The 23,339-nt window shown below is 48.7% G+C and overlaps 1 protein-coding gene across 1 annotated transcript in view; it reads left to right on the top strand.

The window, feature by feature from the left end:
- The window catches only part of igsf8 (immunoglobulin superfamily, member 8), a 17,302-nt gene extending 8,508 nt beyond the window's left edge, over nucleotides 1-8,794 (top strand). The window contains exons 3-9 of the mRNA XM_036950865.2: nucleotides 108-273; nucleotides 1,920-2,369; nucleotides 6,105-6,289; nucleotides 6,617-6,878; nucleotides 7,325-7,611; nucleotides 7,850-8,030; nucleotides 8,578-8,794. Of these exons, the coding sequence (XP_036806760.1) occupies nucleotides 108-273; nucleotides 1,920-2,369; nucleotides 6,105-6,289; nucleotides 6,617-6,878; nucleotides 7,325-7,611; nucleotides 7,850-8,030; nucleotides 8,578-8,705 (1,659 nt within the window). The 3' untranslated portion in view covers nucleotides 8,706-8,794. The remainder of the gene's footprint in view (nucleotides 1-107; nucleotides 274-1,919; nucleotides 2,370-6,104; nucleotides 6,290-6,616; nucleotides 6,879-7,324; nucleotides 7,612-7,849; nucleotides 8,031-8,577) is intronic.
- The last annotated feature ends 14,545 nt before the right edge of the window (nucleotides 8,795-23,339 follow it).

Here is a 23,339-nt window from a genome sequence, read left to right as displayed (position 1 = left end):
TTTTGATCAAAATAACAAATAACATCGGAATCGCAAAATTTGGTTTAAAAAAGGCAATTTGTTTATTAGCCACATCGTGCAGCCCTAATCTAACTCCTTCCTTCTAGGCGCGGGTGAGGTCCGGGGAGGTGAGGGTGGAGAGGGACTCGGGGGACAAGGCCAGGCTGGTGTTCCAGAGGCTACGAGCAGATGACCAGGGACGATACGAGTGTTACACACCCAGCACAGACTCCAAATACCAGGGCAACTACAGTGCCTCGGTCGCTGTCAAAGGTTGGTAGGTCTGGGCCTGTAGTCACAAAGCCGCTGAATCTGGATCCCCTTTTCCTTATAGACTATAATGGAGAAGATTACATATGGACAGGGAGGCCCTGATCCTAGACCAGCTCTCTGACTGAATACTGGTCCTTTTAGAGTACATATGGACAGGGAGGCCCTGATCCTAGACCAGCTCTCTGACTGAATACTGGTCCTTTTAGATTACATATGGACAGGGAGGCCCTGATCCTAGACCAGCTCTCTGACTGAATACTGGTCCTTTTAGATTACATATGGACAGGGAGGCCCTGATCCTAGACCAGCTCTCTGACTGAATACTGGTCCTTTTAGATTACATATGGACAGGGAGGCCCTGATCCTAGACCAGCTCTCTGACTGAATACTGGTCCTTTTAGATTACATATGGACAGGGAGGCCCTGATCCTAGACCAGCTCTCTGACTGAATACTGGTCCTTTTAGATTACATATGGACAGGGAGGCCCTGATCCTAGACCAGCTCTCTGACTGAATACTGGTCCTTTTAGATTACATATGGACAGGGAGGCCCTGATCCGAGACCAGCTCTTTGACATTTCTGTCCTCCGTTTCCTGGTTCCTGGTTAGAGGCCGTCTGTGTTATCTTGTGGACTTTGTTCTCTCTCTGACAGTGTGGTTAAGAATGTGTCTTGCCTTGTTCTATCACACAAATCTGATTGGCACATACTTTCCCACACGATTCTGTACTATATATGATGTTCTTATCTACAATCTACTCTGACCTTTCCTTTGCAATGTACTATTGTAACACACTAATAATCTGTCACCGAAGCAGTGCTCCTCTGAGTCACCCTGACCTCTACACATTCTTTGCTATAGCAAACATCTAATAGGAATTACATTTTGTATGAAATCATATCCATCTGTTCCCTGTTCGGTCTCTCAGTAATGTAATAATGACTAATCTCTCTCTGTCTCTCTCTTTCTTTCTGTCTCTCTCTGTCTCTCTCTGTCTCACTCTCTCTGTCTCTCTCTGTCTTTCTGTCTCTCTCTGTCTCTCTCTTTCTCACTCTCTCTGTCTCTCTCTGTCTTTCTGTCTCTCTCTGTCTCTCTCTTTCTTTCTGTCTCTCTCTGTCTCTCTCTTTCTTTCTGTCTCTCTCTGTCTCTCTCTGTCTCACTCTCTCTGTCTCTCTCTGTCTTTCTGTCTTTCTGTCTCTCTCTTTCTCACTCTCTCTGTCTCTCTCTGTCTTTCTGTCTCTCTCTGTCTCTCTCTTTCTTTCTGTCTCTCTCTGTCTCTCTCTGTCTCACTCTCTCTGTCTCTCTCTGTCTCTCTCTGTCTCTCTTTCTCACTCTCTCTGTCTCTCTGTCTCTCTCTGTCTGACTCTGTCTCTCTCTTTCTCTTTCTTTCTCTCTCTCTCTCTCTGTTCTTCTGTCTCTCTCTGTCTCTCTCTGTTTCACTCTCTCTCTCTCTCTCTGTCTTTCGCTCTCTCTCTCTGTTCTTCTCTCTCTCTGTTTCACTCTCTCTCTCTCTCTCTCTCTCTCTCTCTGTCTTTCTATCTCTCTCTGTCTCACTCTCTGTCTCTCTCTCTCTCTCTCTCTCTCTCTCTCTCTCTCTGTCTTTCTGTCTCTGTCTCACTCTCTCTGTCTCTGTCTCTCTCTCCAGTGATTCCAGACACTCTCCTGATTAGCTACTCCCGGTCTCTAACTGGCCAACCCGTGCCAGAGGGGGCGGAGATAACTCTCACCTGCTCCGCCGCCGTCCAATCAAAACAGCACACCCACCTGTCCATCACGTTCGGCGTGCGTGCCGGTGGTAGCGGGTTGGGGTCAGGGACACCGAGAGAAATCATAGCTATCGATAAAGAATTGAGCGTGACTCCTGGCCGAGGGGACTCCTACCAGAAGAGATATGATGATGGAGAGATAACGCTGGTGAAGAAGAGTGGAGATGGAGGGAGAGATGTCTACGTGATGAGGATGAGCGCCGTGGCCCCGGACGACTCAGGGGCCTACTTCTGTGAGGCGTCGCAGTGGATCCTGGACCCTGATGGAGCGTGGCAGAAGATCGCTCAGAGGACCTTGGAGATTGGCAACCTCACGGTTCAACCACTTGGTACATCCCTGTCTGTCTGGAGTATGGGGGTTGTTCAGAGACGAGAGCTGTTAGGACACTGTCTGTCTGTCTGTCTGTCTGTCTGTCTGTCTGTCTGTCTGTCTGTCTGTCTGGAGTATGGGGGTTGTTCAGAGACGAGAGCTGTTAGGACACTGTCTGTCTGTCTGTCTGTCTGTCTGTCTGTCTGTCTGTCTGTCTGGAGTATGGGGGTTGTTCAGAGACGAGAGCTGTTAGGACACTGTCTGTCTGTCTGTCTGTCTGTCTGTCTGTCTGTCTGTCTGTCTGGTCCTGTCTGTCTGTCTGGTCCTGTCTGTCTGTCTGGTCCTGTCTGTCTGTCTGTCTGTCTGTCTGTCTGTCTGTCTGTCTGTCTGTCTGTCTGTCTGGAGTATGTGGGGTTGTTCAGAGACTAGATGTTAGGACACTGTCTGTCTGTCTGTCTGTCTGTCTGTCTGTCTGGAGTATAGGGGTTGTTCAGAGACTAGAGCTGTTAGGACACTGTCTGTCTGTCTGTCTGTCTGTCTGTCTGGAGTATGGGGGTTGTTCAGAGACTAGATGTTAGGACACTGTCTGTCTGTCTGTCTGTCTGTCTGTCTGTCTGTCTGGAGTATAGGGGTTGTTCAGAGACTAGAGCTGTTAGGACACTGTCTGTCTGTCTGTCTGTCTGTCTGGAGTATGGGGGTTGTTCAGAGACTAGAGCTGTTAGGACACTGGCTGTGCGTGGCTCGAAATAAGAGCATCTGCTAAATGACTAAAACGTAATGTAACGAATGCTGTTACTAGCTTGGCCACAGATTCCATTAGCACCCCAGTAGACCTAATGGCATCTAATGCTGTGGGCCAATCCAGTACGGATGGTTCATGACATCATCATCAGCACTGACCTTCCACAACAATGGGAAACGGAGACATTAGCTTCAGGCGCGCTGCACTGTGGCTGACCCTATACTATTCTCAATATGGGGGTGTGTTAGAGCTGGGGGGTGTGTTAGAGCTGGGGGGGGGGGTGTTAGAGCTGGGGGGGGGGGGGTGTTAGAGCTGGGGGGGGGGGGGTGTTTTAGAGCTGTGGGGGGGGGTGTTTTAGAGCTGGGGGGTGTTTTAGAGCTGGGGGTGTGGGGGGGGGGGGGGGTGTTTTAGAGCTGGGGGTGTTTTAGAGCTGGGGGTGTGGGGGGGGGGGGGGGGGGTGTTTTAGAGCTGGGGGGTGTTTTAGAGCTGGGGGTGTTTTAGAGCTGGGGGTGTTTTAGAGCTGGGGGGGGGGGTGTTTTAGAGCTTGGGGGGTGTTTTAGAGCTGGGGGTGTGGGGGGTGTTTTAGAGCTGGGGGGTGTTTTAGAGCTGGGGGTGTTTTAGAGCTGGGGGTGTTTTAGAGCTGGGGGGTGTTTTAGAGCTGGGGGGTGTTTTAGAGCTGGGGGTGTTTTAGAGCTGGGGGTGTTTTAGAGCTGGGGGTGTTTTAGAGCTGGGGGTGTTTTAGAGCTGGGGGGTGTTTTAGAGCTGGGGGTGTTTTAGAGCTTGGGGGTGTTTTAGAGCTGGGGGTGTTTTAGAGCTGGGGGGAGTTTTAGAGCTGGGGGTGTTTTAGAGCTGGGGGGTGTTTTAGAGCTGGGGGTGTTTTAGAGCTGGGGGTGTTTTAGAGCTGGGGGGTGTTTTAGAGCTGGGGGGGGTGTTTTAGAGTGTGTTCTGTTAGACAGTGTTGTAGTGTAGTAGGTCCCCACTGAGGGTCTGTGTGTTCTGACAGTGTTATAGTTCCCCACTGAGGGTCTGTGTGTTCTGACAGTGTTATAGTTCCCCACTGAGGGTCTGTGTGTTCTGACAGTGTTGTAGTTCCTCACTGAGGGTCTGTGTGTTCTGTTAGACAGTGTTGTAGTTCCTCACTGAGGGTCTGTGTGTTCTGTTAGACAGTGTTGTAGTTCCTCACTGAGGGTCTGTGTGTTCTGACAGTGTTGTAGTTCCCCACTGAGGGTCTGTGTGTTCTGTTAGACAGTGTTGTAGTTCCTCACTGAGGGTCTGTGTGTTCTGTTAGACAGTGTTGTAGTTCCCCACTGAGGGTCTGTGTGTTCTGTTAGACAGTGTTGTAGTTCCTCACTGAGGGTCTGTGTGTTCTGTTAGACAGTGTTATAGTTCCCCACTGAGGGTCTGTGTGTTCTGTTAGACAGTGTTGTAGTTCCTCACTGAGGGTCTGTGTGTTCTGACAGTGTTATAGTTCCCCACTGAGGGTCTGTGTGTTCTGACAGTGTTATAGTTCCCCACTGAGGGTCTGTGTGTTCTGTTAGACAGTGTTGTAGTTCCTCACTGAGGGTCTGTGTGTTCTGTTAGACAGTGTTGTAGTTCCCCACTGAGGGTCTGTGTGTTCTGTTAGACAGTGTTGTAGTTCCCCACTGAGGGTCTGTATGTTCTGTTAGACAGTGTTGTAGTTCCCCACTGAGGGTCTGTGTGTTCTGTTAGACAGTGTTGTAGTTCCCCACTGAGGGTCTGTGTGTTCTGTTAGACAGTGTTGTAGTTCCTCACTGAGGGTCTGTGTGTTCTGACAGTGTTGTAGTTCCCCACTGAGGGTCTGTGTGTTCTGTTAGACAGTGTTGTAGTTCCCCACTGAGGGTCTGTGTGTTCTGACAGTGTTATAGTTCCCCACTGAGGGTCTGTGTGTTCTGTTAGACAGTGTTGTAGTTCCTCACTGAGGGTCTGTGTGTTCTGACAGTGTTATAGTTCCTCACTGAGGGTCTGTGTGTTCTGTTAGACAGTGTTGTAGTTCCCCACTGAGGGTCTGTGTGTTCTGACAGTGTTGTAGTTCCCCACTGAGGGTCTGTGTGTTCTGACAGTGTTATAGTTCCCCACTGAGGGTCTGTGTGTTCTGTTAGACAGTGTTGTAGTTCCCCACTGAGGGTCTGTGTGTTCTGACAGTGTTATAGTTCCCCACTGAGGGTCTGTGTGTTCTGTTAGACAGTGTTGTAGTTCCCCACTGAGGGTCTGTGTGTTCTGTTAGACAGTGTTGTAGTTCCCCACTGAGGGTCTGTGTGTTCTGTTAGACAGTGTTGTAGTTCCCCACTGAGGGTCTGTGTGTTCTTATCGTGTCAGCCAGAAACTGCTCTACTTCATTCTATTATGGTCTCTATTGTCTGTTAGACAATGGACCTGGTTTTCTCCTCTCTGGTCTCGGTTGTGTTGTTGTTAGACAGATTACAGTCAACAATAGATTTATAAACTGAACTGAAGCGTTTCATCAAATAGCTAACATAGTTTTCAGAGTGTATTGTTTATAGATGAGCTCTTCTTTTAGGATGAATTTTGAGATGCATTTAACTTCAGTTGCTATATGCAAATAAACCTTTATTCACAGTGACAATTAACAAATTAAGTTAGTTTGAATGCAGAGCGAACACATTTTAAATCATGCACTTCTTGTTTATTTTTTCCCCTCTCCCTCCTCCTCCTCCTCCTCCTTTACCCCTTCCTCTCCCTCCTCCTTTATCCTCTCCCTCCTCTTCCTCCTCCTTTACCCCCTCTTCTCCCTCTTCCTTTATCCTCTTCCTCCTCCTCTACCCCTTCCTCTCCCTCCTCCTTTATCCTCTCCCTCCTCTTCCTCCTCCTTTACCCCCTCCTCTTCCTTTATCCTCTTCCTCCTCCTCTACCCCCTCCTCTCCCTCCTCCTTTATCCTCTCCCTCCTCTTCCTCCTCCTTTACCCCCTCCTCTCCCTCTTCCTTTATCCTCTCCCTCCTCTTCCTCCTTTACCCCCTCCTCCCTACTTCCAGCTGACTCCCTGTCTGTTACGTCCACTCCGCGAGGTGAGGTAACTCTCCAGTTAGGCTCCCCTCTCACTCTGACCTGCGAGGTGTCTGGTTTGGCCCCTGGGGGCCGCTCGGGCCTGCTGGTTCAGTGGATGAAGAGGGGCACCGTGAGCAGCGAGGACAGGGCATTGACGGGTGGAGGGGTGGAGGTTGGTATTGATTATTGTTATTGGTTATTAGTATCTTCATTTTAGCCCCCTGAGGAAGACCTTACAGAGTTGTTCAATTCTTGTGTGACTTTGTGTTTTTAATTGTGAAATTGAAAACTTTGGCAAAAAAAAATCTGCTATTTGCTGCTGCTACTGAAAGTATGTAATGCTTCCAAGTGTAGATAAAACGTAATATTTGGAGCCAGGAAGGCTATTGGTCAACAGTTATTTAGGATCGTAAAGTAAATAATGCTTGATTGGCTAGTCGTTTTCCAAACACAACTCAGGTTAACCTTTCTGTCTATCTCTGTCTGTCCCCTCTCCCAGGTGGAGGTGGCTCGGTATGGTCCAGACGGGGTGGTGAGCTGGGGGGATGACTCCAGCCGGGGGGGTCGGGGTGGAGGGGGTTCCATGGAGAAGGAGGTGGAGGGACGGTACTCTCTCAGGTTGTTCTCTGCCCACCCAGCTGACACGGGGGTGTACCGCTGTGCTGTGAGCGTCTACGCTGGGAGGCTTAACCCGGGACCCTCCAGTGCTGCTACCCTCACACAGAGGTCAGAGGGGGTCACCGTCAACCTCAAGACTAAAGGTAAGAGAGAAGACAGACACAAGACCACCCTGCCTTCTCCCCACAAACTGTGGCCTAGTTCACTCCTCCTCGTGGATTTAAGAGGATGTATTGGTATGATGGAGAAAACTCCCTCAATCTACTTAACAGCAATCCAATGTGTTTAAATCCATGAGGGATGAGTAAGTAATTGCACCCCTCTGGCAGAGGGGAATCCTGGGGACTACAGCCAGTGGATATATATACAAGTTAAGTCATGATTCTGGAAGTTGTCCTGGTAAAGCTAAGAGACTAAAACCACTTGACCTACTACGAGGTTGGGCAGTAGTGTGAAAACAAAGATACTACATTAACGTGAGCATTGCCATGACTGGTTAGATTGAAATAACAACCAAATACCTAATTGATGTAAGTCGATGCCTAATTGAATGACAAGCATCTCTCTCTCTGTCCCTGTGTCCCTACAGAGGTCAAGGTGTCAGCAGTAGCCAACCTTCCCCGTGGCCCCCTCTTGAAGAGAGGTGATACCGTCACCCTGCTCTGCAACGTATCCGTGGTAACCACCGGCCCTGCACAGATGGCGGTCCAATGGCTGCAGAGGGCGGTCCTCCCGGCCCAGGAGGGTGGGGCTACAGCAGGGGGCGTGGTCATAGAGAAGGGTGGGGACAAGCCGTCAGTAGAGGAGAAGGGGAGGGTGTTAGCCTCTCTTACCTATGAGGGCCTGTCCAGGCCAAATAAGAACCACAGCTCTGAGGTGATTGGTTCAATTTATTTGGCAGTTTAAAAAAAAATACATGCAGTCAATATATACCTTTTTAAGAAAACTATCAAGGATAACAAATCAAATCAAATCACAATAAAGTATATTGAAGATAAAACAATTGTAATGACTAGTATGTGGTTGTCTTACCTAGCTTATTTGAATGCACTGTATTTCTCTAGATAACACCATCTGCTAAATAACTTCCGTTGTGGTCCTTTTTGGACTACAGGTCAGTATGGACCGGGTGTCTCCAGGCACCTACAGGCTGAGGATCTTCTCTGCCCAGGACCAGGACCAGGGCCTGTTTGTCTGCCAGGCTGAGGTGTGGGGACAAGACCCCCGTGGAGGATGGTACAACACCGGGGCCAAGGCCCAGTCGGAGGGTGTCAGGGTCTACCTGTACGCCAGAGGTGAGTGTCACTGGGTCTGGGACTGCTAGCTGTTTTACATACAGTGAGCGGTGTGACGAATGACTGCAGTGGACACACTTGACTAACTCATCCCTCCCTCCCTCCCCCCCCCCCCCTCCCCCCCTCCCCTCCCTCCCTCCCTCCCTCCCCCCTCCCTCCCTCCCCCCCTCCCTCCCCTCCCTCCCTCCCTCCCTCCCCCCTCCCTCCCTCCCCCCCCTCCCTCCCTCCCCCCCCTCCCTCCCCTCCCTCCCTCCTCCCTCCCTCCCTCCCTCCCCCCCTCCCTCCCTCCCTCCCTCCCTCCCCCCCTCCCTCCCTCCCTCCCTCCCTCCCTCCCTCCCTCTCCCTCCCCTCCCTCCCTCCCTCCCTCCCTCCCCCCCTCCCTCCCTCCCCCCTCCCTCCCTCCCCCCCTCCCTCCCCTCCCTCCCTCCCTCCCTCCTCCCTCCCTCCCTCCCTCCCTCCCTCCCTCCCTCCCTCCCTCCCTCCCTCCCTCCCTCCCTCCCTCCCTCCCTCTCTCTCTCCTCTCTCTCTTCTCTCTCTGTCTCTGCAGCGGCCGACCTGCTCCTCATCCCCTTGGTTGTGGGCATGTCCTCTGCCTTGTTTGTGGGCGTGGTCATCATCGCCACGGTAACCTGTTGCTTCATGAATCGATTGGCTAGGCAGCGCTCCCCGAAATAGGAAGTAGGAAGTCACGACAACGTATAAGTTCACTGAAGGGTGATCGACGAAGAGGTTAAAATAAAATGACCACAAAACAACAAAAAAAAGAACTAGTGGACTTTAAAAAAGTTTCAAAAGAAATTGGAACTCTCAGACCTACACGATGTCCACATAGAGCTGTAAATATACTACGTAACAAAGAGTGTTGGTCTAATCCGGGACGGTGACCAAGAGAAGACACTAAGCACTACTGCTCCTACCTGTCATACAGACGTTTGATTGTTTCACATGGTACCAAACCATTTCCACTTGTTCATAATATGTTGCATCCAGCTTGTTTCTGTTATATAAACTCAGCGTATGAACCCTATTATTAAGACTTCCACAGCAGACCTAACCAAACAGCTGGCTCTTATTCAGCACGGTTCCAACAACAACGATGGATGCGTATCTAGGCCAGCAACAGAGCAGCTTGGTTTGGCTCAGTAGTGTACAAAGCCATGTAGGTGTTTGATATGTCAAAACCATCAGAAAGGGGACAATGCTCAGCTGTCTAGTGTTGAAGTAGGTCAAATACAAAATATTGAATTAGAAGAGACACTGATTAGTTATCCCTTTTGTTTTGGTTATTTATTTTCCTTGGCAACCACCCTCTCAAAAGACAGGGGTTTATATATTCATACGGCAGGGTAGCCTAGTGGTTAGAGTGGAGGGGCGGGCAGGGTAGCCTAGTGGTTAGAGTGGAGGGGCGGCAGGGTAGCCTAGTGGTTAGAGTGGAGGGGCGGGCAGGGTAGCCTAGTGGTTAGAGTGGAGGGGCGGGCAGGGTAGCCTAGTGGTTAGAGTGGAGGGGCGGGCAGGGTAGCCTAGTGGTTAGAGTGGAGGGGCGGGCAGGGTAGCCTAGTGGTTAGAGTGGAGGGACGGCAGGGTAGCCTAGTGGTTAGAGTGGAGGGGCGGCAGGGTAGCCTAGTGGTTAGAGTGGAGGGGCGGCAGGGTAGCCTAGTGGTTAGAGTGGAGGGGCGGCAGGGTAGCCTAGTGGTTAGAGTGGAGGGGCGGGCAGGGTAGCCGGGTAGAGTGGAGGGGCGGCAGGGTAGCCTAGTGGTTAGAGTGGAGGGGCGGGCAGGGTAGCCTAGTGGTTAGAGTGGAGGGGCGGGCAGGGTAGCCTAGTGGTTAGAGTGGAGGGGCGGGCAGGGTAGCCTAGTGGTTAGAGTGGAGGGGCGGGCAGGGTAGCCTAGTGGTTAGAGTGGAGGGGCGGGCAGGGTAGCCTAGTGGTTAGAGTGGAGGGACGGCAGGGTAGCCTAGTGGTTAGAGTGGAGGGGCGGGCAGGGTAGCCTAGTGGTTAGAGTGGAGGGGCGGGCAGGGTAGCCTAGTGGTTAGAGTGGAGGGGGCGGGCAGGGTAGCCTAGTGGTTAGAGTGGAGGGGTGGCAGGGTAGCCTAGTGGTTAGAGTGGAGGGGCGGGCAGGGTAGCCTAGTGGTTAGAGTGGAGGGGCGGGCAGGGTAGCCTAGTGGTTAGAGTGGAGGGACGGGCAGGGTAGCCTAGTGGTTAGAGTGGAGGGGCGGGCAGGGTAGCCTAGTGGTTAGAGTGGAGGGGCGGGCAGGGTAGCCTAGTGGTTAGAGTGGAGGGACGGCAGGGTAGCCTAGTGGTTAGAGTGGAGGGGCGGGCAGGGTAGCCTAGTGGTTAGAGTGGAGGGGCGGGCAGGGTAGCCTAGTGGTTAGAGTGGAGGGGCGGGCAGGGTAGCCTAGTGGTTAGAGCGGAGGGGCGGCAGGGTAGCCTAGTGATTAGAGTGGAGGGGCGGGCAGGGTAGCCTAGTGGTTAGAGTGGAGGGGCGGGCAGGGTAGCCTAGTGGTTAGAGTGGAGGGGCGGGCAGGGTAGCCTAGTGGTTAGAGTGGAGGGGCGGCAGGGTAGCCTAGTGGTTAGAGTGGAGGGGTAGGCAGGGTAGCCTAGTGGTTAGAGTGGAGGGGCGGGCAGGGTAGCCTAGTGGTTAGAGTGGAGGGGTGGCAGGGTAGCCTAGTGGTTAGAGTGGAGGGACGGCAGGGTAGCCTAGTGGTTAGAGTGGAGGGGCGGGCAGGGTAGCCTAGTGGTTAGAGTGGAGGGGCGGGCAGGGTAGCCTAGTGGTTAGAGTGGAGGGGGCGGGCAGGGTAGCCTAGTGGTTAGAGTGGAGGGGTGGCAGGGTAGCCTAGTGGTTAGAGTGGAGGGGCGGGCAGGGTAGCCTAGTGGTTAGAGTGGAGGGGCGGGCAGGGTAGCCTAGTGGTTAGAGTGGAGGGACGGGCAGGGTAGCCTAGTGGTTAGAGTGGAGGGGCGGGCAGGGTAGCCTAGTGGTTAGAGTGGAGGGGCGGGCAGGGTAGCCTAGTGGTTAGAGTGGAGGGACGGCAGGGTAGCCTAGTGGTTAGAGTGGAGGGGCGGGCAGGGTAGCCTAGTGGTTAGAGTGGAGGGGCGGGCAGGGTAGCCTAGTGGTTAGAGTGGAGGGGCGGGCAGGGTAGCCTAGTGGTTAGAGCGGAGGGGCGGCAGGGTAGCCTAGTGATTAGAGTGGAGGGGCGGGCAGGGTAGCCTAGTGGTTAGAGTGGAGGGGCGGGCAGGGTAGCCTAGTGGTTAGAGTGGAGGGGCGGGCAGGGTAGCCTAGTGGTTAGAGTGGAGGGGCGGCAGGGTAGCCTAGTGGTTAGAGTGGAGGGGTAGGCAGGGTAGCCTAGTGGTTAGAGTGGAGGGGCGGGCAGGGTAGCCTAGTGGTTAGAGTGGAGGGGTGGCAGGGTAGCCTAGTGGTTAGAGCGTTGGACTAGTAACCGGAAGGTTGTAAGTTCAAATCCCCGAGCTGACAAGGTACAAATCTGTCGTTCTGCCCCTGAACAGGCAGTTAACTAACCCACTGTTCCTAGGCCGTCATTGAAAATAAGAATTTGTTCTTAACTGACTGGCCTAGTTAAATAAAGGTTACAATTTTTATTTATTTTTAATACGACGTTAGCGTTAAAGTTGTTTCTGTTACATTGTGTAAGGCATGATTGTTAAATGATATATATGTGTTGCCCAACTCCGGTCTTACACTGCCACTACTACTAGCAACAGTCCCTCTAGTCTGAAGAAAACCCATCTCGGAGTTAGACCGGTGTTTTATCGCTACGAAGTGAACACTGCCACTGTATAGAAACCGTAATGCTGTCAAATTAAATTGAGCACCAGAATATTTTTAATGCCACTTAAGGAACTGAATACCGAGACATCTATATCAGGACAGGGAACTTAAAGTACACTTCCTGTATTCAATCAACAACTCTGTAAATACTGGGCTACACGAGTAAACAAAGCCATTGTTTGTATGAGCCTGATCCCAGATCTGTTTGTTCTGTTTTGCCAATTCCTATTGTTTATCTATGGTAAATACTGGGCTACACGAGTAAACAAAGCCATTGTTTGTATGAGCCTGATCCCAGATCTGTTTGTTCTGTTTTGCCAATTCCTATTGTTTATCTATGGTAAATACTGGGCTACACGAGTAAACAAAGCCATTGTTTGTATGAGCCTGATCCCAGATCTGTTTGTTCTGTTTTGCCAATTCCTATTGTTTATCTATGGTAAATACTGGGCTACACGAGTAAACAAAGCCATTGTTTGTATGAGCCTGATCCCAGATCTGTTTGTTCTGTTTTGCCAATTCCTATTGTTTATCTATGGTAAATACTGGGCTACACGAGTAAACAAAGCCATTGTTTGTATGAGCCTGATCCCAGATCTGTTTGTTCTGTTTTGCCAATTCCTATTGTTTATCTATGGTAAATACTGGGCTACACGAGTAAACAAAGCCATTGTTTGTATGAGCCTGATCCCAGATCTGTTTGTTCTGTTTTGCCAATTCCTATTGTTTATCTATGGTGCCAAACATAAGTGTTGTCAAGATGGGACTAACAAGTCTAGGATCAGGTTAGGACATGGCCAGGGGATATTCTGATGCAGCGAAGGACAATAACGAACCATTCCATACTGTTCGCTAAACTGAGTAAAATTATTTCTGTATCTATTTTAGACATTTATGAAGAGAGTTAATATACGATAGTAAGCATCCATGCACTAAGCTGAAATCTGTGTGTTGTTACGGTATACACCAGAGAGATTCGTTTTTTTTCTCTTTTTACTTCTAAAACATAAGATATGATGAGACCCTACTTGAAATGCTGTGCTTGTCTGTGAGCTGAGCGGACGACTTTAACATTCAGCGGCTGTCTGTTTGTTCTTAAAGCACTTGGACCAAAACTAGTCTCTCTTGGCAGACTCGTACCAGTGGGAAAGAGACCAAAACTAGTCTCTCTTGGCAGACTCGTACAGTGGCTGTGGGAAAGAGACCAAAACTAGTCTCTCTTGGCAGACTCGTACAGTGGCTGTGGGAAAGAGACCAAAACTAGTCTCTCTTGGCAGACTCGTACAGTGGCTGTGGGAAAGAGACCAAATCTAGTCTCTCTTGGCAGACTCGTACCAGTGGGAAAGAGACCAAAACTAGTCTCTCTTGGCAGACTCGTACAGTGGCTGTGGGAAAGAGACCAAAACTAGTCTCTCTTGGCAGACTCGTACAGTGGCTGTGGGAAAGAGACCAAATCTAGTCTCTCTTGGCAGACTCGTACCAGTGGGAAAGAGACCAAAACTAGTCTCTCTTGGCAGACTCGTACAGTGGCTGTGGGAAAGAGACCAAAACTAGTCTCTCTTGGCAGACTCGTACAGTGGCTGTGGGAAAGAGACCAAATCTAGTCTCTCTTGACAGACTCGTACCAGTGGGAAAGAGACCAAAACTAGTCTCTCTTGGCAGACTCGTACAGTGGCTGTGGGAAAGAGACCAAAACTAGTCTCTCTTGGCAGACTCGTACAGTGGCTGTGGGAAAGAGACCAAAACTAGTCTCTCTTGGCAGACTCGTACAGTGGCTGTGGGAAAGAGACCAAATCTAGTCTCTCTTGGCAGACTCGTACCAGTGGGAAAGAGACCAAAACTAGTCTCTCTTGGCAGACTCGTACAGTGGCTGTGGGAAAGAGACCAAAACTAGTCTCTCTTGGCAGACTCGTACAGTGGCTGTGGGAAAGAGACCAAATCTAGTCTCTCTTGGCAGACTCGTACCAGTGGGAAAGAGACCAAAACTAGTCTCTCTTGGCAGACTCGTACCAGTGGGAAAGAGACCAAAACTAGTCTCTCTTGGCAGACTCGTACAGTGGCTGTGGGAAAGAGACCAAAACTAGTCTCTCTTGGCAGACTCATACAGTGGCTGTGGGAAAGAGACCAAATCTAGTCTCTCTTGGCAGACTCGTACCAGTGGGAAAGAGACCAAAACTAGTCTCTCTTGGCAGACTCGTACAGTGGCTGTGGGAAAGAGACCAAAACTAGTCTCTCTTGGCAGACTCGTACAGTGGCTGTGGGAAAGAGACCAAATCTAGTCTCTCTTGGCAGACTCGTACCAGTGGGAAAGAGACCAAAACTAGTCTCTCTTGGCAGACTCGTACAGTGGCTGTGGGAAAGAGACCAAAACTAGTCTCTCTTGGCAGACTCGTACAGTGGCTGTGGGAAAGAGACAAAATCTAGTCTCTCTTGGCAGACTCGTACCAGTGGGAAAGAGACCAAAACTAGTCTCTCTTGGCAGACTCGTACAGTGGCTGTGGGAAAGAGACCAAAACTAGTCTCTCTTGGCAGACTCGTACAGTGGCTGTGGGAAAGAGACCAAATCTAGTGTCTCTTGGCAGACTCGTACCAGTGGGAAAGAGACCAAAACTAGTCTCTCTTGGCAGACTCGTACAGTGGCTGTGGGAAAGAGACCAAAACTAGTCTCTCTTGGCAGACTCGTACAGTGGCTGTGGGAAAGAGACCAAAACTAGTCTCTCTTGGCAGACTCGTACAGTGGCTGTGGGAAAGAGACCAAATCTAGTCTCTCTTGGCAGACTCGTACCAGTGGGAAAGAGACCAAAACTAGTCTCTCTTGGCAGACTCGTACAGTGGCTGTGGGAAAGAGACCAAAACTAGTCTCTCTTGGCAGACTCGTACAGTGGCTGTGGGAAAGAGACCAAATCTAGTCTCTCTTGGCAGACTCGTACCAGTGGGAAAGAGACCAAAACTAGTCTCTCTTGGCAGACTCGTACAGTGGCTGTGGGAAAGAGACCAAAACTAGTCTCTCTTGGCAGACTCGTACAGTGGCTGTGGGAAAGAGACCAAATCTAGTCTCTCTTGGCAGACTCGTACCAGTGGGAAAGAGACCAAAACTAGTCTCTCTTGGCAGACTTGTACAGTGGCTGTGGGAAAGAGACCAAAACTAGTCTCTCTTGGCAGACTTGTACAGTAGCTGTGGGAAAGAGACCAAAACCATTTCTCCTGGAACCATTCAAACTTGTTGAATAGTTACTGACTGTTGTTCAGTGTAAAGTCGTATTGCTGTTCTGTTCTCTTGGTGGAGTCTTTTTAAGCCATTTTGGCAATGGTTTATGGTTGATTCCTGATTGATTCATTTTGTTTTATCATTTCTTTTGCAACTTGTGTTTTGTTGGTCAAATTACGGGAAAAAAAAGCAAAGTAAAAAAAAAAATTGAATATTTTGATGACAGATCCAGTAAACAAGGAAGACTGTTGCCATGTGTCGTTGGCCTATGGAACAGCTGTGCCCTGAGGTACTAGGATAGGATGTACTCTCCTCTGGGCAGCCATGTGGGTCAGACGACAGGCCTGGGTAGGGTTGACTGAGACCACAAACACCACGCGTCTATTAAGCTAAGTGGGATTCAGCCATTTGTGATGCTGCAGAGATGCATTTGTCACACATAGACCTGACATTATTCCCTTTTTCCATATTTCTCTCTGAATGTTCTGTAATGCAGTCTCCTGGATAAGTGATAACTTCCAAGTTCAGGGTGTTTTCTTCTACTGAAGTTTGGTATCCCGAGTGGCACACTGGTCTAAGACACTGCATCTCAGTGCAAGAGGTGTCACTGCAGTACCTGGTTTGAATCCAGGCTGCATCACATCTGGCTGTGATTGGGAGTCTGATAGAAAGGAGCATAATTGGCCCAGCGTCGTCTGGGGTAGGCCATAAATAAGAATTTGTTCTTAACTGACTTGCCTAGTTAAAAAAAAAAGAAGAAGTTTATTCCCTGCTGTGCACATGGTAGCCTGCCTATGACAGTGAGATGGACTCTAATATCAAGTCCCTCTGTCCACTATGACCAACTACATGCCCCAGACTCCCTTTGGATGGATAAATCTCAAACCGACCAACCCAGAGACAAATATTCAGAAAACAAACTATTTTAAACACATGGCTCTGAACCAACCCCCCTCTCTCTCTCTCTTTCTCTCTCTCCCACCTCTCCCCCTCTCTCTCTCCCCCCTCTCTCCCTCTCTCTCCCCCCTCTCTCTCTCTCTCCCTCTCTCCCTCTCCCCTCTCCCTCTCTCTCTCTTTCTCACTCGCTCTCTCTCCCTCTCTCTCCAGCCCATAGGAATAGAATTACTGTACTACTCTAATTCTAGTAATTTCACTGCTATACCCAGGCCACTGATTATGATTCATACTAGTGGTATTCATGCGTTAGGAAAAACAGTGATCTGCAATGTTCTGGACGGTGAGCCACTTACTTCCAGAGATCAACTGGCGAAAAAGCTGGTTTATCCTCTAGCTCTCTACCCTCTGAACGATGTCCCTGGCTTGCTCCACCACGTGATCACATTCACCACAGCAGCACTGGAGAGACGGGAAAGAGAGAGAGGGAGAGAGAGAGTAGCACTGGATAGAGAGGGGGGGGGCAGAGCGAGTGGGAGGGAGAGAGAGAGGGGAGGGGTAGAGACAGAGAGTAGCACTGGATAGAGAGGGGGGAGTGGGCAGAGCGAGTGGGAGGGAGAGAGGGGAGGGGTAGAGACAGAGAGTAGCACTGGATAGAGACGGGGGGTGGGCAGAGCGAGTGGGAGGGAGAGAGAGAGGGGAGGGGTAGAGACAGAGAGTAGCACTGGATAGAGAGGGGGGGTGGGCAGAGTGAGTGGGAGGGAGAGAGAGAGGGGAGGGGTAGAAACAGAGAGTAGCACCGGATAGAGAGGGGGGGAGTGGGCAGAGCGAGTGGGGGGGAGAGAGAGAGGGGAGCGGTAGAGACAGAGAGTAGCACTGGATAGAGAGGGGGAGTGGGCAGAGCGAGTGGGAGGGAGAGAGAGAGGGGAGGGGTAGAGACAGAGTAGCACCGGATAGAGAGGGGGGAGTGGGCAGAGCGAGTGGGGGGGAGAGAGAGAGGGGAGCGGTAGAGACAGAGAGTAGCACTGGATAGAGAGGGGGGGGTGGGCAGAGCGAGTGGGAGGGAGAGAGAGAGGGGAAGGTAGAGACAGAGAGTAGCACTGGATAGAGAGGGGGGCTGGGCAGAGCGAGTGGGAGGGAGAGGGGAGGGTAGAGACAGAGAGTAGCACTGGATAGAGAGGGGGGGTGGGCAGAGCGAGTGGGAGGGAGAGAGAGAGGGGAGGGTAGAGACAGAGAGTAGCACTGGATAGAGAGGGGGGCTGGGCAGAGCGAGTGGGAGGGAGAGGGGAGGGTAGAGACAGAGAGTAGCACTGGATAGAGAGGGGGGTGGGCAGAGCGAGTGGGAGGGAGAGAGAGAGGGGAGGGGTAGAGACAGAGAGTAGCACTGGATAGAGAGGGGGGGAGTGGGCAGAGCGAGTGGGAGGGGGAGAGACAGAGATCAGCGCTGGATAGAGAGAGAACAGAGTGCTCCAAGTGAAAGTAATGGAATAGATGTTCACTGCTCCTCTCTTTCCTTAATCCCCATGTTTATGGGTTCAGCCCTCTCAGCAACCCCTCCCCCGCTGTGTATCATCACTGTGGCATTTGGTTTATTTAATACCCTGCTCCTGCCCGTCCCTGCCTGACTGGCTGTAAATATGGTAACTGGCACACTGACCAAACTGCAGCTAAAGCCACTTCTTGAAATTGCTGTGTGTCCCAAATGGCACCCTATTCCCTATTTAGTGCACTGCTTTTTACCAGAGCCCTCTGGCACCCTATTCCCTTTTTAGTGCACTGCTTTTTACCAGAGCCCTCTGGCACCCTATTCCCTATTTTAGTGCACTGCTTTTTACCAGAGCCCTCTGGCACCCTATTCCCTATTTAGTGCACTGCTTTTTACCAGAGCCCTCTGGCACCCTATTCCCTATTTTAGTGCACTGCTTTTTACCAGAGCCCTCTGGCACCCTATTCCCTATTTAGTGCACTGCTTTTTACCAGAGCCCTCTGGCACCCTATTCCCTATTTAGTGTAGTGCTTTTTACCAGAGCCCTATGGGATTGCAAACATGGTGACTGGCCCACTGTCGAGGCTTCAGCAACTTCCTGAAATTGTACTTCTGTTTCCGTGTTGCATTATTGTCCTGTGGGGGAATTACATTTCAGGAAGTTATCTTTAAAAAAAAATGTATTACTTTAATAACGTGTTTTTTTTTTACCCGAGTGACTTTTTCATTACCGCCCCTGCTATTGACATACAGCTGTGTATAGGTTTGTGTGTATGTCTCCTGTTGTGTTAGTGTGCCACTACCCAACCACTGTAACATGGCGTTATTGTGCTGTTAATAAACACTTTGTTTACTGCTTTAATTACCACCGTCTGTTCTGTTCTTCATTTGTATTTAATGTTTCGTTTTTTTTTTGCTGCCATTTGATAAAAGTAATAAACCACTCCTGATTTACTGTAGGCATGTGTTGTTGTTGTTATTGTTGTAGGAGTATCTAGTATTACAGTATTACAGACAGTCCCGGTGACTTTAGGTTCTAGTCTACTTTTCAATGTATTTGATATGTTATTGCCGTGCTCCGTCTGTATCGCACGCAATCGAGAAAGTAAACTGATTTATGACGTAATTTACGGAATCAAAACGTATCGCTCGAAAACCTAGACCAGAGCCACTAGTTTAGGTCTATATCGCCATGCCATAGACCATCAAACTACTTATGAATTAATTCGTCGTGAGAGAGGTAAGGTTCGTCATTTTAATGTAAAGGTTTTGACCGGCTTTTGCGTTGCTTGATTTTCTATGCTATTTCCTTTGTGACCGTCAGACCCTGGAGTTCGAAAGTACATGGTGAAGGCCGTCATTGTAAATAAGAATTTGTTCTTAACCGACTTGCCTAGTTAAATAAAGGTTAAATTAAAAGTAGTGCGCGCATCTCTTAGCCGAGCCAAAGATGGTTGATAAATAAAGATGTCCCACACAGGCCGTTTACAGTTTGAAAAAATGGTCACAGTTCCGGTCTGCGTAAAGCGTTGCTCTCCCACAGCCACCAATGCATTAGCCGCTGGGTCTGGTCCGCTTACTTCATTGCCTATATACACCAGAAAAAAAGGAGCGAGTGAGATGTCTCGCTTACTCTTCCGTCTCTAGCCGAAGTATTGCTCTGTTCCGTCAGTCCCACATCTCTGAGGCCAGAGCCAAAACCCTATCAAAGAAACGTATCAAACGTACTATCAAAGGGCGCTCTAGTTATTCACACATCAAATACATTTTTAATTGCTTGTTTCTGTATAAACCCTGCAGAAGTTTGTCCCTAGGAGATTAATACAATTGTTTTGATAGATTTTAATGAGCTCAACATATGTTTTATGTAACAAGGAAAGTCAGTTAAAAACAAATTCTTATTTACAATGACGGCCTACCAAAAGGCAAACGGCCTCCTGTGAGGAGGGGGGCCTGGGATTAAAAATAAAAAAACAAAATAAAAATATAGGACAAAACACCATCATCACAAGACAGACACCATCACAACAAGACAGACACCACAACACTACATAAAGAGAGGCCTAAGACGACAACATAGCATGGCAGCAACACATGAAAACACAGCATGGTAACAACACAACATGACAACAACATGGTAGCAACACAACATGGTAGCAGCACAACACATGGTAGCAGCACAACAGGGTACAAACATTATTGGGCACAGACAACATCACAAAGGGCAAGAAGGTAGAGACAACAATACATCACACAAAGCAGCCACAACTGTCAGTTAGAGTGTCCATGATTGAGTCTTTGAATGAAGAGATGGAGATAAAACTGTCAAGTTTGAGTGTGGCTGCTTCGATCCAGTACATAAATCTATCCACTAATCCATTCGTGTCTAAATGAATGTATCCAATGCATTTATGGATAGGCCTATGTAACGGATGTGAAACGGCTAGCTTAGTTAGCAGTGTGCGCTAAATAGCGTTTCAATCGGTGACGTCACTTGCTCTGAGACCTTGAAGTAGTAGTTCCCCTTGCTCTGCAAGGGCCGCGGCTTTTGTGGAGCGATGGGTAACGACGCTTCGTAGGTGTCAGTTGTTGATGTGTGCAGAAGGTCCCTGGTTCGCGCCCGGGTATGGGCGAGGGGACGGTTTAAAATGATACTGTTACACCTACACATGTACCATATCCCTATTTTACTTTTCTCTACACTTCTAGTTCAACAGAATCGCAACACATTGAGATAGTCCTCTCTTCCTGGGTGATTTGGGTGATCCGGTGGAGACCTACCACCTAACCCCTTGCAGAAAGTCGAGATGCCCCTGTACCGAGCACTGCTGGGCGCTGGCATCCTGGGTGAGGATGGCGATGATGAAGATGACACAGAGAAGGAACTCCTGTCCTTCTTGCCCGACCTGGACGAGAGGCGGTGGCGCCGTGAGCAGATCAACAAGATCAGAGACTTCCTGAATTCAGCTGTGGCGAGGGAGACAGACCTCACGCTACTACTGGACTGGCTCACCGAAGCACGTGAGTGTTTGCACCACAAATGACACCCTATTCCCTATATAGTGCACTACTTTTGACCAGGGCCCTTAGGGCTCTGGACAAACGTAGTGCACTATATAGGGCCCTGGTCAAAAGTAGTGCACTATATAGGGAATAGGGTGCCAACTGGGACGCAAATCCTGTATTGGATATTCAATACATTGTATAGGGATGTATAGGGATGTCTGTCTATCAAATTGTCAAATACATTTTTTATGTGAGTGCATGTGCTCGGGCTTCCTATTTCCATATTCAAATGACTGGTTGGTGTAGACATTACTCATGTTGTAAAACCTGCACAGCCTGGTCTCATAGACTAGTCGTAACATAGTAAACGGTACACTGAAATTAGTACGCTATATTACATTTGGTATGGTTACATAAGACAGAAGGTTTACTTATTAAGGTAAACACAGAAGGAAAGGAAAGGGGGATTCCTAGTCAGTTGTACAACTGAATGCCTTCAACTGAAATGTGTCTTCCGCCTTTAACCCAACCCCTCTGTGCTGGGTAGTTGGATGGGCCTATAATGCGAATGTCTAGCAAACCAAATGTCGCATGTTCATGTCTCGTCATGGAGAACTTTAGCATCTTAGCTAATTAGCAACTTTCCAGCTACTTACTACTTTTTAGCTACTTTGCACCTAGCTAACCCTAACCTTAACCCTTTAACATAACTCCTAACCCTAACCTCAACCCTAACCTTAACCCCTAGCCTAGCTAACCTTAGCCACCTAGCTAACATTACTCTTAGCCACCTAGCTTATGTTAGCGTTAGCCACCCAGCTAACTTTAGCCACAACAAAAAGGAAGGTTTTGCAAATTCATAAAATATTGTAAGAATTGCAATTCGTAATATATCATACAAATTGCAATTCACAACTTATCAGACAAAATGGATGATGGACGTTCGCATATTAATACATACCATACCCAATGTAAAATATCACACTAATTTGAGTGTCCCAGATTTTGTATTACTATGTTATGTCTACATCTGAGTCCAGGTTGACCTGCAGGACATGTTTTGCAGAGGCTACACTGCAATTACTGCAGTGACCTTTTCCCAAGCATAACAATGTGTTCATCTGGAATAGTTAGCTAACTTTTTCATACTGGTTTCCCACGTCACAGTTTTAAACCTGTGATATGGTCACATATATCACCTTGGAGATATAGGGCACCTTACGGTCACTATATGGCTAACCTGTCCATGTCTCTACCCATACCCTTGTTTAGCATCATCAATAAGCAATCAATCAATAAATCAAATCAAATGTTATTTGTCACATGCGCCCGAATACAACAGGTGTGATGCTTACTTACAAGCCCAATAACATCTCTTGTTCTACGGTCTATAGAGGAGTCACTACAGACGTTTGAGAACGAGCGAGCTACAAAGAAAGAGGGGAACGAGGAGGAACAGGAGGAGGTTACATCAGAATGGATCGAAGACATACAGAGAAAGTTGGAGACGTCTATCAATGATACAGACAGCTGCATTCACCGCCTACGTGGCCTCTGCCAAGGCCTCTTTGACACCGACGTGAAAAAAAAGACCAAGAAGGAGGAAGCTGGTAAGATTGAGTATGAGAAGAGAAACGCATAACGTCTTAGTATTTCTGACAAATAGATTATTGCCATGTCTCTTGCTCTCCACAGAAGTCAGAACTAAGAGTGTAAATGACTTGAATACTTTAGTAGTATGACTGATCAAATCAAAATTGAAGGTTATTGTTCACATTGTTTAGCAGATGTTATTGTTCACATACACATTGTTTAGCAGATGTTATTGTTCACATACACATTGTTTAGCAGATGTTATTGTTCACATACACATTGTTTAGCAGATGTTATTGTTCACATACACATTGTTTAGCAGATGTTATTGCGGGTGTAGCGAAATGCTTGTGCTTCTAGCTCCGACAGTGTAATATCTAACAAGTGATATCTAATAGTTTCACAACATATATACCCACAATACACCTAAATATAAGTAAGGAATGGATTAAGAATATATATACATAATATATATACATACAGTGGGGCAAAAAAGTATTTAGTCAGCCACCAATTGTGCAAGATCTCCCACTTGAAAAGATGAGAGAGGCCTGTAATTTACATCATAGTTACACTTCAACTATGACAGACAAAATGAGAAAAAAACATCCAGAAAATCACATTGTAGGATTTTTAATGAATTTATTTGCAAATCATGGTGTTTACATTTATTTACAAAGCTTTGCGGTTGAGGGTGGTGCAGTTGCCGTACCAGGCGGTGATACAGCCCGACGAAGCAAGACGTCTGTGTCCGCGACGTGGCTGGTTTTCCTTTTATAATCCGTGATTGTCTGTAGACCCTGCTGCATACGTCTCATGTCTGAGCCGTTGAACTGGGACTCCACTCTGTCCCTATACCGACGTTTAGTCTGCTTGATTGCTTTGCGGAGGGAATAACTACACTGTTTATATTCTTCCATATTCCCAGTCTTCTTGCCCTGGTTAAATGAGGTGGTTCGCGCTTTCAGTTTTGCAACAATGCTCCCATCTATCCACGGTTTCTGGTTGGGGTAGGTGTTAATAGTCACAGTGGGTACAACATCTCCTATGCATTTCCTGATAAACTCATTCACCGTATCAGTATATGTGTCAATATTATTTTCTGAAGCTACTCTGAACATAACCCAGTCTGCGTAATCAAAACAATCTTGAAGCGTGCATTCCGATTGGTCAGACCAGCGTTGAATAGTCCTCACCACGGGTGCTTCCTGTTTGAGTTTCTGCCTAAAGGAGTGGAGGAGCAAGATGGAATTGTGGCCTGATTTGCCGAATGGAGGGTGGGGGAGGGCCTTATATGTATTCTGGAAGGTAGTATAGCAATGGTTGAGGGTTTTAGCAGG

Source organism: Oncorhynchus mykiss, chromosome 17 (assembly GCF_057628025.1).
Source record: "Oncorhynchus mykiss isolate SJ-2025 chromosome 17, ASM5762802v1, whole genome shotgun sequence".
NCBI lineage: Eukaryota > Metazoa > Chordata > Actinopteri > Salmoniformes > Salmonidae > Oncorhynchus > Oncorhynchus mykiss.
This window is presented reverse-complemented; position numbering and strand designations above follow the sequence as displayed.